Here is an 18,997-nt window from a genome sequence, read left to right on the forward strand (position 1 = left end):
AAGTATTGTGGAGCTGCATGGACATCTCAGTCTACAAAAACCTTAGTTTGGCACAGATCCTCGCAAAAAAAATAAAAATCACACAATCTTTTGAATTTTTTTTAAATTTAATGAAAATTAGAATAGTGATACATATTCACTCTAATATTGTGAATCAAATTGCAATCACAATATCAGTCAAAACAACTGCACCTAAAATAATCATTTGTGCTCTCGAAATACTCTATTTGTGCATACAAATCAACAGAACATAACATGAAACAATATTTAACACACGGTTAATGGATGTGAAAGATAACACGTCACTTTTAATGGGCAAACAAATCCAAACTGCATTAGTGATTCACTCATAGCTCTTATCGGCACCATTTCCAGATACAGCAGGAAACACCCCGGCTATAAACTGTTGAGCACTAAACGGCAGCAAAGTTGAAAACTGGCCGGTGAACCCAGTGAAGGATTTAGAGGCTAAAGAGGCAGACATGTTAGTCAGGAGTCCCTAGAGACCAAAAGCTTAAAAAAAAGGGAGTGGATAAAGGACTTAGATTTATCACAAGGCTAGAAATACGACAAGTTAATGCGGCTGTTGCTCTGTGTCTTCTGGATGTCCCAATAAGCCACTGATTACAGATCAACTTCAAGATAAGGCAAAGTGGCCAAAAAATATAATCATAAATATAATCTATGAATGCCAATATAAATATGGGTTATTGTTCTTCAGCCCCTCTGGAGCCCGATACAGTCTCTTATCTTTGAATAATAAGAGATAGCTTCTGATAGCTATTCGTACATGTGCACAGAGATTATATCACCTGTCAATCACTGTCCCGCTATCACTCACTTAAGATACAAAGCCAAACATGACTCATCAATCCTGCAAGGTACCTTCCAGTAAAAGTGCTGCAGGCAAGACAGTGGAGAGCGTGCATTACACACATTCTCCAAGGAGAGGAACCAGTTGGTCAGGATAGAAAGATAGCAGCTTTCTGAAAAAGGACTCTTGGGAGTCAAAGTGTGCTTTGAGAGTTAGGCAATCCAAATCGAGCCGGTCTGAAAGTACATTCAGCTGTCAAACACAGTGTCACAACCACCTGGAGCTGTGGTAAAGGCCCTCTCACTGCATGTCAGATAAAGTCCAATCTGCCACCCCATGCATCACACATTTCAGATCCTTCGTTTGTCCGCAATGAGCGACATTTTGAATTACATTTGAATCTGTTTGGTCATTCTTCTACGTTTGTTTATGTTTGGATTCAGGTGATTTGGAATCTGTGCGGAATGAATAGGATTGTATTTTGAGTCTTTTCTCTCTGCACGTGTCGCAGCCTGATGGCTGTGCTAGTAGCGGCCGGCGTTGTCGTAGGAGGTAACGTCCAGGTCGAAGTAGTCCTCCAGCTTCCACTGCAGGGTCTCGAAGGTGGGCCGGTCCTGCTCGTTCTCCTTCCAGCAGTCCATCATGATGTCGTGCATGACTTTGGGGCAGCCGGGGGGGCACGGCATCCTGTAGCCCTGGGGAAGCTTCTGCACCACCTGGTAGTTCGTCATGGCTGAGGAAAACCACAGAAAGGACATTAGAACTTACAGGAGACAATTACTTTTGCATTGAATGTCTCCCCGGAACATTAAGAGACTTTTTGAGAGCTACTTCAAATCATAGATTCATTTGACTTTTCAGAAAATTCTAAATAGAGTATATCAGACCTAATTTGTCTGTCAATCTCTATGTTCATAAAATCATTTGTGTCAAGGTTGAAAGGGTCACCTGGGTAAGGCATCTGGCCAAACGTCATGATCTCATACAGCAAAATTCCAAAAGACCAAATGTCCGATTTGATGGTGAACTTGTTTTCGTGGATGGCCTCTAGAGCGGTCCACTTCACAGGGAATTTTGTTCCCTCTCTGGCTTCATACACATTTTCATTCTCTTTCTGGAAACCAAACAAGGCACACAATATAGATTTTAACGGTCAGTCAGCTGGATTTGGATTGATTCAAGTGTTTGACATGTCACAAAAACGCCTGATGGGCAAATACCTGATGGGATGGTATTTATTAGCTTTCATAATGCATGCCAGTATGTATATGTGGCAGATGTGAGCTGGCTTTAGTTTCATATTAGTAAAGTACACTGCAATTTACAGTACTGGTTCCACAGCTACCAAGCTCCATTGTACAATAAGTTGATCAACAAGTTCCTAAAACTTTTACTTTCCTCATCAATTTTCTTTAGTGTACTTTATTTGTCGAGATAAGAACTTTGTCCCCCTTGTTCATCAAAGCCCTGAATGGCAAGCCAGCTAGGCCCCAATCACTGAAACGCTGCTTTTATCTCAAACACACATGTACATTTAGACTGTATTTTTACATAGTATAGTATTATGACGACTATTATGTGTTGTACAACAGGCAGTGTGCAGTTATGTTGGCTAGTGGCAGAGTGTGCATGCTGAGTGATAACAGTCTGTATGTACAGTATGTAGTTAGTGGTGGAAGTATTCAGATCCTTTACTGCAGTAAAGGTACTAAAAGCACACTGTAATAATACTGTTACGATTAAAAGTACTGCATTTAAAATGTTATTTAAGTAAAAGTATGTATTATCAGGAAAATGTAGTTAAAGTATTAAATTAAATCATGTGTTTTATGTGCAGGAATCAAAATGTGTAAAATAGATTGATGTGGTGGAGTAACTAAAGTAACTATAGCTGTCAGATGGATGTAGCGGAGTAACTAAAGTAACTAGTAACTAAAGCTGGCAGATGGATGTTAGGGAGTAACTAAAGAACTAGTAACTAAAGCTTCAGATGGATGTAGTGGAGTAACTAAAGTAACTAGTAACTAAAGCGTCAGATGGATGTAGTGGAGTAACTAAAGCTGTAACAGATGAATGTAGTGGAGTAACTAAAGTAACTAAAGGCGTCAGATGGATGTAGCGGGTAACTAAAGTAACTAGGAACTAAAGCTGTAACAGATGAATGTAGCGGAGTAACTAAAGTAACTAGTAACTAAAGCTGTAACAGATGAATGTAGAGGAGTAACTAAAGTAACTAGTAACTAAAGCTGTAACAGATGAATGCAGAGGAGTAACTAAAGTAACTAGTAACTAAAGCTGTAACAGATGAATGTAGCGGAGTATCTAAAGTAACTAGTAACTAAAGCTGTTGGATAAATGTAGTGGAGTAACTAAAGTAACTAGTGACTAAGTAGTAGTTAATTCTCTCCGTGCCAGGAGGCACACAAGGCTTGGACATCACTCCTCCACTGGGTTCGGTTTGCAGCTGCACGTCGTGCATGTACAGTATGTAGTTAGTGGTGGAAGTATTCAGATCCTTTACTGCAGTAAAGGAACTAAAAGCACACTGTAATAATACTGTTACGATTAAAAGTACTGCATTTAAAATGTTATTTAAGTAAAAGTATGTATTATCAGGAAAATGTAGTTAAAGTATTAAATTAATCATGTGTTTATGTGCAGGAATCAAAATGTGTAAAATATCTAGTAACTAAAGCTGTAACAGATGGGTGGTGGAGTAACTAAAGCATGGGTCTCAAACTCGCGGCCGGGGGCCAATGCGGCCCGCGGGATGATATTTTGTGCCCCCCTCTGACATCAAAGTTAGTGTTAGTGCGGCCCGCGCGTTCTGAAACTTTTTGTCATTGCGATGTCACTTATGGGCTATAGTAGTCTCCGACAGCGGCGAACCGTTGTCAAGCTAGCTAAGTACCCTTTGCGGCAAATGCCTGAGGTTTGACAAAGTGATGTGTTGTTGTGAATGCACCAACCATATCAGATCTAGGGGTTTAAAGAACCGGCAGTTCCGCGCCTTTTTTTTGAGGAAAAATAGGGGTTTGTGAATACTTGATGCGGCCCAGCCAAACCCAGACTCTACTTGCAGCGGCCCCCAAGTAAATTGAGTTTGAGACCCTGAACTTAGTAACTAAAGCTGTCAGATGGATGTAGCGGAGTAACTAAAAGTAACTAGTGACTAAAGCTGTAACAGATGAATGTAGCGGAGTAACTAAAGTAATAGTAACTAAAACTGTCAGATGGATGTAGTGGAGTAACTAAAGTAATAGTAACTAAAGCTGTCAGATGGATGTAGTGGAGTAACTAAAGCTGTAAACGATGAATGTAGTGGGGTAACTAAAGTAACTAAAGCTGTCAGATGGATGTAGCGGAGTAACTAAAGTAACTAGTAACTAAAGCTGTAACAGATGAATGTAGCGGAGTAACTAAAGTAACTAGTAACTAAAGCTGTAACAGATGAATGTAGAGGAGTAACTAAAGTAACTAGTAACTAAAGCTGTAACAGATGAATGTAGAGGAGTAACTAAAGTAACTAGTAACTAAAGCTGTCAGATGGATGTAGCGGAGTAACTAAAGTAACTAGTAACTAAAGCTGTAACAGATGAATGTAGCGGAGTATCTAAAGTAACTAGTAACTAAAGCTGTTGGATAAATGTAGTGGAGTAACTAAAGTAACTAGTGACTAAGTAGTAGTTAATTCTCTCCGTGCCAGGAGGCACACAAGGCTTGGACATCACTCCTCCACTGGGTTCGGTTTGCAGCTGCACGTCGTGCTGTGTTCCACGTGTTCCAGCCTGCACCGTTACGTTCCAGTTCCACCATTTGGCGCCAAGTTGTTTTTGGGTGGCCTCTTTTCCTTCAGGTGTCCACCCGAGGGCCACAGCACAGTCGTCCGTTCCGTCCTGTCCTTCCTCAGCACATGGCCAATCCAGTTCCATCTCCTCACCGATTTTCTTTGCTTCTGCCATCTCAAGAACTGACTTGTTGGAGACGTGTTGTTGCCATCGAATCTTGAAAATCTTCCGTAAGCATTTGGTCTGGAAGGTGTCTAGCTTCTTCTCCTCTCCCTTGGTTAGTTTGAAGGTCCCGCACCCATAAAGTAGAACCGAAAGGACCAAGCTCTTGAAAAGGGAGGTTTTGGTCTTCCTGCTGATATCGCTGGCTTGCCATATCAAACATGGCAAGCCAGCGATATCAGTAACTGGTGACTAAAGCTGTCAGATAAATGTAGTGGAGTAAAATGTAGAATATTTCTGAAATGTAGCGGAGTCAAAGTAGAAAGTGGCATGAAAAGAAAAGTACTTCAACATTTGTATTCAAGTACAGTACAGGACTAAATATACTTTATTACATTTCACCCCAGTATGTATATATGCATGTATGTACGTACTATGATGTGTTGAATTTTCCACAGAGCAGATAGTTTGGGTGTCCAAGAAGAATTACTTCCAGGACAGAACCTCTATCTTATCTCAACTGACCCTTTCTACTTCCAGCACCACTTTAAATGTGAGACCCACCATGAAGACCCTGGCGAGGCCGAAGTCCGCCACCTTGCAGACGTTGTTCTCTCCCACCAGGACGTTCCTGGCGGCCAGGTCTCTGTGGATGTAGTTCTGCAGCTCCAGGAAAGCCATGCCCGATGCCACCTGGGCCGCCATCTCGATCTGGTCGGAGATCCGCAGCGTGGCACCCTTATCCTCTGCAATCATGGAGAGAGACAGAACCAATCCCACCACGTTAAAAAAAGAACCACGCAAAGAAATATAAGGAAGAAAATCATTCTGCCTACAGTTTTTAAAATCGGTGATTTGATGGCTGTTTGTTACCAAGCAGCAAAACTAAAGAGAAGGAAACATAATTCCTGATAATCATGGAATTACCTGCTGCAGGCTCTGCCGCCATGGTAACAGGCGGCAAAGGTGGGTCTTCACTTTTACTTATCATAATTAAGAATTTAATATCAAAAAAGTATTTTTGATACATACGTACAGTAAATATCAGAACAGAATATATAAATATCTATCTATCTCAATTCCTACTCTTTAATACAACCTAGGGGAACACACACTGTCCACCTATATGTTAGTCTTCAGGTTTGTCTGAGTGTGCACTCACTCAACACTGGCAGAGGTCTACTCATTTAGAATAGCAGACACCTATCATATCTGGACAGGGACCAACTCAAACTCACCTTCCTGGGACTTTGAAGTAGAGACTTTCCGATATCATTTTTCTGTTACTGATGCCAATTACTGAGTACGGTTCTAATACCAATGTGTTTAAAAAAAAATACATACTGTATCTTTTGTTATGTTTTAACAGTTGTATACTACTATCTTTGTATTGATGTGATAGGATCGCTATCATTGTTGTATGGCCTGGCTCAGGTTAAACTCTTTGTGAAACATGAACAAAACAAACAATGAATGCCATTGACCTTTTTTTTTCTCCCTCTATCCAGAATGACCGTGCGTCATAATGGAAAAAGAACACAAACAAACTACTTTAAAGCAGATTCTCTTATGGGCTCAGGTAATGTAGCCCAGGATAGAATCTACTTTAAAGCAGTTTTTTTGCATAAACTCCAGTTGTCACAGATACTATAATTTTAGGCAGTCTCAGAGGCTTTCAGACATTGGTTTCAGAACATCTTTACTTTGAACATTTCCTAGCCATGGGTTGTTGCAGTAGTATGGTGTATAGTGAATTAAAGTTGATGTGGATCAGCAAACAGACTGTCTGGGCTGCAGACGTCAACTCCAAATGAACAATACTCAGTGACACTCACGCTGAACCGAATTAACGCTACATCTCTCACACTACATGCAGCACTATACATGTCCCGGCAAGTACAAGGTCCAAAGTAAAGCAAAGGGCTTTTATCAAAATACTAAATCAGCATCACGTGTCTATTTCAGGTGTTAGGGTTCCATTGCGTTTACGACGCACTGAAAAACAAGGTCTCATCAAGCGTTTAAAAACACTACCACAGACCTCAGTTCAACTCCATCCTTCCCCGATTGTATAATGCTGCTGGAGAGACTTTAAAATGACAAAGATAAACATTTTTACTATATTCTGTTTGTCATTATTATCATCATCATCATCATCATCATCATCTTGTAGTTTGCACAGTGTCTGCTAACAAAAGAGTGGTGATGGTGCAGTGGATATGTCACATCCAGCAACTTTGGTGTGGGAGATCTGCGTTCGATTCCCACTGCAATACATCAATCAATGTGTCCCTGAACAAGACACTTAGCTCTTAGTTGCTCCAGAGGCTTGCAGCCTCTGACATATATAGCAATTGTAAGTTGCTTTGGATAAAAGCGTCAGCTAAATGACATGTAATGTAATGAAAGACAGAGAGAGAAAATGAATGATTAAAAGTAATCTGTATGATGTATTGCTATTATTTTATTGGACTATTTTAGTTACAAACACAGTGGGAAAGTGGGTGGACCCGGAACCTGGAATGGATTTTGTACACAAGGAAATTGGTTTATAGGCCACTGGGCTGCCCTCTGGCTGACACTAAATACAATTTATGATGTGAAAATATGTTCAACTGGGTACATATTTTTGATTTATAAACTGGGGGATCTATATTGGTTTTGTTGCTCTGGGATACAGCTACTGTAGCCTGCCCTATGCACACTTGCATTGGACTCTGATCCTGTCATAAAGTAGCAGTAGCTCATGATCACATGTAAGTTAGCTTGTCTTACTTTGTAGGTACTCCAGCAGGCTGCCATTCTTCATCAGCTCTGTGATGATGTAGATGGGCTCCTCCATGGTGCACACGGCGTACAGCTGGATCAGCTTGGCGTGCCGCAGCCTCTTCATGATCTGAGCCTCCCTCAGAAAGTCCTCAGTGTCCATGGTACCTGCCACAGGTGTTCAGTGATGCTACATTAGGAGTGCAACGTTGACATATACTCATTTTGTAGGGTTTAACAATCTTTGGGTTTACAAACACACAGTATGTGGAGTTTGTACAAAACACTCTTACACAGATCCTTGGATGTTCTGTTGATTCTATGTTGTGATAAGTATTTTGTTTTTGTTAGTTTATCTTCCTTGTGCTAAATAGTCAAAATAAACTACACTAAATCATGTCAGAATTGGTGTAGGAATTTTTGGTCTGGTTAGCCATGGAGGCTAGCGCCGCTAATGCTAACTACCTGGTTAGTTTTTTGAACAAGGAGCTTCTGAACCAATTACAGTTGCAACTCCTTAGCCAGATATACATAAAACAGAACTTACTTACAACTAATCCATAACAATATAGTAGCATTTTACAACAAACATCATTAATACATGCTAAATTGATTGATAATTAAACTTTAGATATTTTACTGTTGACAAATATGAAATTGAAATTGAATGAAATTATGATTTACGCTTACTCATTATTAGTAATGCTATAAAGTATTATTCTATGATTAGTTGAGTTTAACATGAAATATTTAGTTCATACATTTGGATAGTTAATACATCGTCAAGTGTTAATTGTTCCATGAACTGTATACAAAGATTTAGATGGCTATTATAAAGTTGCTATAAAACAATATTCATTCATCAGCAATTAATATTAATTTGCAACAATAAACCGTCAGTCTCAGTGAAGACAGGAATTATTAACCGAGGTCCCTCAGGTCTCTTACTTAGGTCCTATTATCTTTTCCTTTTAAAAGCAAAGTGTACAGATATAATTTCTCCTTCCACTGAAATGTAATATTTACAACAATTATTTGAAGGCAAATTCACAATTGTTATTTATGGTTCTTTCTGCACCATTTGGCAGCTTGAGATCTTTTAGACCTCTGGAATTTGGCTTCTTACACTGATGTGTGCACAGAAAACCAGGAGTGGCCTCTGTTAGCTAACTTGGGACAAACAGTTTGAAAGAATAGTACAGTCCTGCTTTATAAAACTCAGATATAATTTCGAAAATTTGATTTTGATCTCTTAAAGATAGGTTTTGTCATTTTCCGTCCATAAGTGCAGTTTAACAAGTTTTTCATATCTCAATAGTGGTTTGAATGCTACAGCTATGATCTTAACTATAACCAGCAAACAGAAAATACCATGTTAGATAGATATTAAAATTTTCAGATTTTACTGATCCCATAATGTTGACATGATCAAATCAAATTGCAACTCATATTTATTCGTTCCTAAAAAAGTATGTTTGTGGTTTAACAGCTTCAGCGAGAGAAAAAGAGGCATTAGTATACCAGGTTTGAGGGTCTTCACTGCGACTGCTGTGGTGTCGTTCCACAGGCCCTCGAACACTTCTCCAAACTGACCAGCTCCGAGTTTCCTCAGCAATTTAATGGAGTTGCGGTCAATCTCCCATTGGTCCACAGTGTTGTAGGACAGGCCGTGAGTCTGTGGAGCCCCCATCTACACAGACAGGAAGAGTCACCGTTTAGCGGGATGACAATGTCACTTTAAACTGTATAGAAAAAGTTAATTTAAAAAAGGAATAAACCCAATGGGTAGAGCTGTTACAATTCCAAATTTTGCTTTAAAATAAATTGTCTAAGAAATAATTGTGATTAAGATATAATGGTTTCTTTCAATCAAATTTAAAAATATTTATTTATGTACTACTTTTTCAAAACAAAGTTTTGAATAAAACCCGGGATACATCTATGGGTTATGAAGTAAACAATGCCTCTTTAATATAAAAAGCATTAAATTTTCCATAAATTTTTTATAATCCACAATTGCCATTAACAGTTTTACCCCTTTTGACCTTAGCTAATGTCAGCAATTAATTGCATTCAAACAATGAAACAGAAATGATGTAAAGAAAATTGTGATAAGACAATTATGCAAGAACTGTGGGATGCGTTTAGTTCACAGTGGGTTTTACCTTTTTGCATGGTTCCCCCAGACGCACACAGAGGCCATCGGCCACTTTGGAGTAATGTTCCACCAACTCCTTAAGTGTTTGAAAGGATTTGACTCTCGACACATAGTAATGACCATTCTCCAGTTTTTTCAGCTTGTAATGCTTCACCTTCCCATTGTCCAGCACTGAAAGACAGGTCAACATTAGTGATGTACGCAAGAGTCAAACACAAGGATGTAGCACAGAATTCTGGGCCCTCTAGAAAGGCATTCTCTATGAGCCCCACCCCACAACCACAGCTATTCATTCTAGCACCCCTGGGGCCTGTTGCATGAAACCAGGATAAGGGATTAAGCCGGGATATTCAAGTTATCCTGGGTGAATTTAGCTTGGACTTGGTTGCACGAAACCAGGTTGAATTAAACCCAGCCAAGTAACCATGGAGATTTATTCTTTGCGGCTAGCCTGGTCCAAAGGAGGCTAACAGCCAGGCTAAGATTAATCCTGGAGTCTCACGTGTTAAATCAGCTGCTGCTCCGATCCGAAATAAACCCGTTTAAGTTATTACGTTGTCTTCTGCATGTGTTCTGCTTTATTTTTATTAACATGCATTATTTTACACTATTGTTGTCATGAGTTTGATTTAAACCCCTACTATTGCAGTTGTTTAGATGGTTAGAAATGGTTGCACTGGCACCCAGATGCAGAGTGGCAATCGGAAGAGTCAGGGCTTTTCCTGGTGGGCCGGTAGTGTGTCGAGGCTGCCCGGTGGCCGCTGTCTGCCGGCAGACCTGTGCGTCGCATCATTGTCCTCTCTCTGTATAAGTAGAGATGAGCAGCGCGGCGTCCGTGGTCTGTACAGCTTCAGGTTTATAGAGGACGCACATTGGAGATTAAGTGGGACAATGCAGCGATATTCCCAGATGATAGAGGCAGACTGGTCAGAGACCAATACATTCATGATTTTGTTTTCTTGTTGCTTGTCCTTCTCTAATAAAGGACAGTTTGTGTTACTCCGTAATAAGTAGGCCTAATGTTTTTTTATTATAACTTACTTTGGTTTCATAACCTTCTCAATAAGTCTCACATCACTGGACCAATAACTTGGCCTATATACGTAAATACATGCATCACACCAGGACCACCACAATGCTTCTTAATCTTTTTATTTTGGTGCTGTCACTTGTCAGAAGAATAAAAAAATAAAAAAATAAATATGATTGTTTTACATAAATGCACACTGTGTGTATTGAAGTCACTTCTTTTTCTAGTTTTTGTCCCTTTCTGATTGTTCTGTATGAACATTAAATTGTACTAAGATATTTAGAATTAGACATAGCTTATAGAGATTTGTGCATTTGGTTGTAAAACATGTTCTCACGTTGAATAAGGGTTTGAAATTAAACCTATAGTCCTTAGGGTCCTTTGCTCACTATTAAGGCAAAGTAGGCTAAATAAAAATACATTGTATTTATATTGTGCTTTACATGGTTAGCTACACAAAGACACTTTACAGTAAAACCAGCACATTTATCTCATAAAAACAGAAACTAGCATCTTGAAAAGCAATTAAAACAGCGTAGCCTACAACTTTGTAAATAAAATGTGGAGTGACTAGTAGGCTAGTAGATATTTTTACATCCTTACACATTCAGTCGGTCCGCTATAGTCTGTTGGGCTTTTTCTTTCCGTTTGATAAGAGCCGTATGTCCCTTTCTGCATATTATATTATTCCCCTCCTTGTCCTTTCCATTAGAAGCTGCTGCTTATTGGGTAAAAGGTATGGCACATGCGTCTTCTCAATTCTGCATCAGTAAATCTGTGATCAATACCGTGGTCTATTTAAGAAAGCCATGAATGTGCACTTATCCCAGCTCTCTACACCTGGTTTGACATAGCTTCACCTGTTCATCTTGGCTCGGCAAACGTGCAACCGATTAAGCCGCGATGAGCGGCTCACACCGAGTCAAGCTGCGCTTTTCACTTATCCTGGATATCTTTATTCTACTTACCCTGGTCAATAATTGTGTAAATAAGGTTTCCTCAGGGCACAGTAGGCCTTAAAGTCTTAAATCAAAGCAAGTCAACGCACGTATGTCACATCTTGCTTACACAACACCCAGGAGGTGAAGTGGCATCTCTCCCGCTACCGATCCACACTCCGTACTTTGGTCCATATGGGAACTTGAATCGACGACCCACCGGTTCCCAACCCAACTCCCTACGGACTGAGCTACTGCCATCCTGTATTTTTTTTTTAAACATACTATATGCAATCATTTTATTTACAACCATACTGGACAACCTTTTTGTTGAAAATAAATGGTGCCGAGGTATGATAAACTTTCCATAATTCAAGTTTTACATCTTTTAAATGATGCGGAAAAAGCAGGTGGACAAAATAAGCAAAACAAATCTGTTTCAATGCTCAAAATCCGTTAGTGCTGTAATGGAAAATGAGTCTTTTCAACTTTTAACTGGTTGTCAGCCCTTCTCCGATCAGCTGTGCTATATGAGCCATTATTGTGTGGTGATCACAGACAGATTCAAAGGCTGCCCTTGGATAGTAGCCAATGTTGGAACATTAATAAATCGCTCAGTTTGCATCCATAAGTATCATAAAATAAAGCAAAATTGCCATCATTTGTTCCTTTGATTCCATCTGATGACGAAGCAATATGTTTTTACGTGATCACACAAAAAGTGATTGACACGGCTTTGAAATTAATTTAGTGAAATTTTGGCAATATTGAATGAACGTGGAAAGTATTTGGTCATAGTGTAAAGAGCAAGGTCATATTAGAGCGGAGAGTGATTAAGTTATCACATCACTGCATTATGAGAGCACAAACTTCTTGTTTATTTCACTGGATGATTGAGTCAGTTGAGGATAAGAGTGAGTCACTGGAAAAAGCTTGGGCTGTTTTGGGGGAAAAAGGTAAGGAAAAAACTAATTTCATCTGAGAAATATTATCTACTAGGTGGAATAAAAAGTACATTTTAAATGTGTTGGCAGTCGGTTAGCTTTTAGAAACATTCAAGCATCACTACACAAAACAGGTTCTTAAAATGAATAGGTTATTAATGATTCTGTTACATAAAACAACAATGTTCTGATTTTACATGCATGCATACTAGAGCTGGGACGATATGCTTTTGGCCCGAATCGATTCTTTCATGATGAATGACTGGCGATACCGAAGTATTGTGATTCAGTAGTATTAAGTGGGTACCGATTTCACCGAACCCCCCCCCCCCTTTTAAAGAAACAAAAACAAAAGTTGAATCGCATAATTCTAGAGACAATATATCAAGAGATATTTCTAAAAACTGATAGTTTTCTAAGAAGAATGCACATGTCAGTCAGTCTGACATTTATTTCCTTTGTAAAGAAGAACCCAACATTTCTGCATTTTCTGCTTTCGCTCCGTTTGCTGGGAACGGTTATGATGCAGTCACCGTCAGCGGTACCATAGAAACAGTTTGTCAGTCATTGGGTTTAAAAGGGTAGAAAAATAAAATCATGATTCTAGGGAAAAGAATAGATTCTAAAATCGTCAAGAAAATGTGATACGTACAATTAGATTTTTTTCCTCACCACTAATGAATACAGTATCCAAGTTACTTATGAGATACTACTCATACCAGTAGCAGCAAAACCTGTTTGGATTAAAAGGCTGGGTTTAAAAAAACGGTTGCAATTAATCTGCATTAGAATCATGATATTGATTCATTAAGTTCCGAGATTGATGTTTTAAGAGGCTCCTGTTTTAAAGCTTGAGTGAAGATATTGGTGTCATATGAAACTAAACAATCTGTCCATGTCATGCTAAAGAATGCTCCAAAAAGCAGGCGAAATTTGGGCGAAGGAGTCACTGGCATGTCCATTTTTACAGATGTACAGCATTAGGCATACAGTCTCTATATTTCTAGTATTATTGTTTGCCAGCAGGCCGTTTGAATTTGCCTCCCCTTTTGCCGTCATAAGAGGAGCTGACTCACAGACTGCCCCCTGAAACCTAACAGTTACCAATGATGCAAGATGCTTGACTCCCATAGCCGGACATTACTCCACAGCACAGTGGAGTAGCTAACGTTAGATGCTGGCTATATTGACAGTGGTAAAAGCCCGAGCTCACACGGCGCTCTTTACCCAACAGGCACACTTTATGGGCTTAGAATTATGATAGGAACCGCTAAAAACACAACAACCTTGCTGTTCTCTCCATCCAACGGACAGGGTTAGAATTAGCTAAAAATAACACTACCTTGCTGGTTTTCCAGGTAGATCTGGAAACCCGGCCTGGCTGTCAAACTGGCCAGTTGATAACACACAGGCCAAAGGAGAAGATACTGGCATTAGCATTGTTGTCAGAAAAGATGATTTTCTTTAATTTAGCATGTTTCCTTGATATCTGATGACACATTAGGGTCATTTTTGGATTTATTACAGTAAAATTATTAGCCTACATATTGTGTTAAGACACAATGGACTCACTTCATTTTTATGGAAATGTCCCCACAACAACTCAAAAAAAAAAAAAAAAAAAAAAAAAAAAAATGTGTTTGTGTGCAGGCAATTTCACCTCCAACTGCTTTTTGACTGAGGGCCAGTACAAATTTGGGCAAAAGATACGAAACTCACGCAAATGATTTTAGAGAATGTTTTTAAAGCTCGAGCTGCCACTGTGTTCTGAGCTCACCTGAGAGCGAGCGCTCCCCTGTCTGACTTTCACAGTTTCGGATGAGGAAGGCGCCCTGCTGGTTCCCTCCGGCCAACAGCAGCTTCTCTGCGTCCAGCCTCTTGGTGTCAGGAAAATACCATCTGCAAATCAGAATTTAAGCTATGAATCAGAGCAGGTCAGACATAACAGCCATTTCTGAATTCAAAATCCTTTCTAAAATCTTCAACCGTCAAGGGGCCCCAGGGGTTCACTGGTAATTTCATTCATTGGCTTATTAATACTGTCTGCACCACGAAAACACAAGACCACAATCATTTTTACCATATCTAAAAAGGTTTACAATCTAGTTTTAATAAGGAACAGTCAGGTGATATTCAAAAAAATTGATCCCACTTAGTCAGTGGGATCAATTTATTCAGAATTTGTGTGTGGGGTCATGGCCTGCCACACCCACACCTTAGAGGTGTTACACACCATGATAGATACAATAAGGGACTTGTCATACAAAAACATGATAAGAAAATGCCATTTGTATAAAAGAAGTTAATTTGGAAACCTGACATTTACAAATGTGACTTTGACAGGGCCTCACAATTTAGGGGTGAAATGTGTTTTATTCAGGCTTAAAAAAACATGCTGAGATGGCACCATGTTTATTTTTTTATGTTTAACATGACATGTCATATGGCTTAATGTTCAGATTTAATAAAAACATTTTTAAGAGTACCTTTCTGGTAGAACGTCTCTTAATCTGGCCCTGATTAAACTGAGAATAGCTAAAAGGAGCCTAACATTGAACCACAAATCTAGTCCAGGATTTTGAACTTCACCTTTACACACACACACACACACGCACACACACGCACACGCGCACGCGCGCACACACGCACACACGCACACACGCAATGCTTCTGTCCCCGGATATATGTCTGAAACAGATTCCTCCTAGTCTCACACCATGCCTATCAGGTTTGTGCTTTAGTGAAACCATGACACAAATGCCACCTTACTGCTGCAGGGAATCAGAACTATTTTTATGTCTGAGAAGCAAAACAGGAAAAACCAGATAACACCTGAGATGAAACTAGTTTCACCGAGAAAGCAAATAGGCCATTAACGCATCATAAATACGGGTTGGACTTTTCTGGAACGTTATTCTCTCCAACAACAAAAAGGAAAACGTACCCCCTTTATTTTACTGAGTGACGTTACCTCATGCAGCCCTGTAGTATCTGACAGGACGTTTTGATGGCCTGGAGACGTGGCTACCTCCAGCCAAAACATGGGTTTGTTGCAAAACCCGGTATCACATTGAATAGGGGCGGGAGTCTCCGGGCACCTCACAATTCGACTAGGCCAACAATTTGATTCTAAACTGATTATCGATGCAACAATTTCTTTATGCTTGATTTAAAAAAAAATACACATAAATCTTGAGTTTGTAAGATTTTGACATAAACAGTATTCGTCACACACAAGTTGTAACAAAATGTTTTGTCTACTGAGGCTTTTATTGTGTAATCATTCCATACTTGAGCCTTGAACATGCTGAATCACCTTCTCTCACAGTGATCTTCCACATCAGAGGCTCAGTCGTATTTAAACGGGGGAGAAATGGATTCTTAGAACATGAAACATGAGGTGGTCACATGTAATGTGATAAGAGTAGATCAACAGCCTTTTATGGGTTTTGCCTATCTATTTTGTATTTCTTATTAGATCACGTAGGTGTATAAATATATATATATTTTTAAAAATTTTATTCTTCTGCTCTCTTGCCTAAACTAAAAGTTTTTGTCCATTATTCCATCCTCTTTCAGTCCCTCTGTTTTCTGATTTTTACATGTCTGGAGACAGTAACTTTATAAAAAAATAAATAAAAAAAAAAAAACACATTTTACACTTTTTTTTTTTAATCAATCAATTTTTTTACTTATCAGACTTGACTATCGAATCGTTCTAGAGAGAATTGCAATGCATCTAAAGTTGGATTTTTTAACCCCACCCCTAATATTGTATCATAGTTGTTGGTTAAACTTTAGCTACAATTATCCAGGAAATGCCGGCAAAGGCATTTGAATGCACTTGTGACAGTCTTGTGTTTTTGAGTCTTGCCTTGATGGGAATAATTAACCTGTGGCCTGTACTTCCTGGTTATAGACAATCATTAACTAGTTCAACCCAAAACTTTAATCCGTGGGCATCATTCTGCACTAAAGACAGAAGACCATGTTGCCATGTTTTATCTCTGTGAAATGGCATACAAAGACAGTTAGGTTTCTTAAAAAGGACTTTAGAGCGCCAAATGTGTTATAATCTGGACAAATTGGAGGAGGAGAAAAAAAAAAAAAAAAAAAAAAAAAAAAAAAAATCACAGTTTGTAATAGACCTATGTTATGTTAAGAAAAGGAGATTGCCATTTAGAAAATACATGATTTTAAAGTTAAAATACCACTAATACTAACACCAAAAATACCCATTGTAGAAAGAGTAAAGGATCCAAACAGTTCTGGACTAGCTGGACTAGTAGGCCATATTGTTGCTAGGTCACTTTATAATCATACATCAGGTATTATGAATGTGTTTTGTGTGGAGAAATCTTAATTAGTAAAGTAACTAGTAACTAAAGCTGTCCAATGTAGTGGAGTAAAAAGTACAATACTTATTTCTGAAATGTAGCGGATATAAGTAGAAAGTGGCATGAAAAGAAAAAACTCAAGTAAAGTACAAGTACGTCAACATTTGGACTGAAGTACAGTAGGCTACTGGAGTAAATGTAGGCTACTTACGTAGGCTACATTCCACCACTGACAATGCAAATAAGATAAGATAAGAATAGGTTATGAAAAGGGTCTCGTCATTTAGAAATTGGTCTACTACATGGACTTGTGTAGGTATTTGAATTGATGAATAATGTTTGTATTCATATTAATATGACAGCAATAGGACACTTACGGTTCTGCGTCGATACTCTCCACAGGTGCCACATAATTGGCCGGGATGTATCCCTGTTTGGTGGCCGAGACTCCGGTCAGGGCTTTCGCAAACCACCAGTCCCCGGGACTTTTGTCCAGAGCCTCTAAAGTGTCCCCGGTGTTAAAGCTCAGGTCCTGCTCGGTGCGGGCGGAGTAGTCATACAGGGCGATGTAGACAAGCCCCGAGGCTGCTGCTGCTGCTTTCTCCGCCGGAGGCACTGCCGGTAAAGGTCTCTTTGAATTGAAGTCTGGGTTCGAGGTTTTATCATGAGATACGGGATTAACAAAAACTATGTCCGTTTTGTCCCCGCGCGTGGTCTCTTCATTGGGCTGGTTGGGCTTTTTAAAGCACGCCAGAAAACTCTGCCAACACGAAGAAAACCTCTCCTGGACCTCCATGGTGTGACCGCGTCAATCACTGCGAATCATTCCGTGTCAGGAATCCTCTCCTCGCTCATGAGCCACATCCCATAGTAACGTCCAGAGCGGTGGAGACAAGCACGAGCGGACGGCGGCACGAGCTACTGCAGCTCAGCACTGGGGCAACGGGAGGTGAAGAGGGCCACTTAAGTGTCACGTTTCCTGGTAGAGTTTACGTGTTCTTCTTCCAATCACCTGCACCTGCTGAGGAATTGGGTGCGGCGCGCCTTCAGTGACGTCATGTTCCCCCTGGCGGCCATATTGGAGGACTGCACAGGTAAAAAAAAAAACAATAAGTAAATAAATGATAAATAATAAAAGTAGGTAGGTAGGTAATAAAAAGGTAGGTTAAATACTTTTTTTAGAATTAGATTTACAGTAAGTCATCTCATGAACATAAATTATGCATATAAAAATACAAGTGACACAATAAAAAGTTAAAATAGGCAAACAATAATTTCAACAAAATATAAAAATAAATAATAAATAATAAAAGAGGACAGCACAGGTAGGTTAAATACTTTTTGTTTGTTTGATTTTTTTAGAATGAAAGTTACAGACAGACATCTCATAAACATAAATTATGCATACACAAATACAAATGGCATAATGACAAGGTAAAATAGGCAAATGATTTAAAAATTATATAAATGAATGAAAAGGTGACAGAGTTCAAGGAGGGTATGCTACATGTCGATGGGATTAGGTTTAACCTGGGGAGTTGGGATTGGGTAGGGTTAGGTAAAGTTAGTCTCGCATTGTCAGACCTTCCTCCACAGCACTGCACATAAAGGTCTGGCTAATCCACACCATAGACTGTATATTAATATTAATATTTATTAATATTAATATTAACAGTCTGTGCTCCACATAGCATTCCAGGATGGGAGAAAAACCTGCTCTGGTTTTTTGGCATTTCTTTAAACCAATCACAATTGTCTTGGACGGAGCCCTCTGCTAAATAGTCTCAGGAATTTAAAACTTAAAATAATCATATTCTACTGTAAATAAAAGAAATAACTAAATACATAATGGACCAGTACATTGGGTAAGTTGTCAGAATATGTGTCCCCACTCCAACAGTTCAAAATTCAAAATCTTGCTTTGGGGTAGTTATGTCATCCCTTCACACTATTCTGAACATGTTTTCTTATTTATAGTCATCTCTGCAACAGAGGTCACCATATATTATTAGTATAGTAGCAGTGTTCAAGATTCAGGGTCTTTATTTGTTCTTACAGTA

At 39.2% G+C, this 18,997-nt stretch overlaps 1 protein-coding gene across 1 annotated transcript; it reads right to left on the reverse strand.

Annotated features, from left to right (window-relative positions):
• Positions 1-228: 228 nt before the first annotated feature.
• Positions 229-17,911, reverse strand: frk (fyn-related Src family tyrosine kinase). Its single transcript, XM_032542442.1, has 8 exons — positions 17,315-17,911; positions 14,378-14,499; positions 9,696-9,859; positions 9,052-9,220; positions 7,540-7,698; positions 5,329-5,510; positions 1,763-1,928; positions 229-1,547 (listed from the first exon to the last, which is right to left on the reverse strand). The coding sequence occupies exons 1-8, from the start codon at positions 17,731-17,733 to the stop codon at positions 1,339-1,341; spliced, it is 1,590 nt and encodes a 529-aa protein (XP_032398333.1). The 5' UTR covers positions 17,734-17,911; the 3' UTR covers positions 229-1,338.
• Between the last annotated feature and the right edge of the window lie 1,086 nt (positions 17,912-18,997).

This window comes from Etheostoma spectabile, chromosome 18 (assembly GCF_008692095.1).
Source record: "Etheostoma spectabile isolate EspeVRDwgs_2016 chromosome 18, UIUC_Espe_1.0, whole genome shotgun sequence".
Lineage (NCBI taxonomy): Eukaryota > Metazoa > Chordata > Actinopteri > Perciformes > Percidae > Etheostoma > Etheostoma spectabile.

Bases quoted from the DNA above. Each gene is read 5' to 3' on its own strand.
- frk (XM_032542442.1), bottom strand. From the start codon at position 17,733: ATGGAGGTCCAGGAGAGGTTTTCTTCGTGTTGGCAGAGTTTTCTGGCG. The intron at 5,511-7,539 runs GTAAGACAAGCT...CCATGATTGCAG, and splicing joins CCTGCTGGAGTACCTACAAA to AGGATAAGGGTGCCACGCTG. The intron at 1,548-1,762 runs GTGACCCTTTCA...GGTTTTCCTCAG, and splicing joins TGGCCAGATGCCTTACCCAG to CCATGACGAACTACCAGGTG.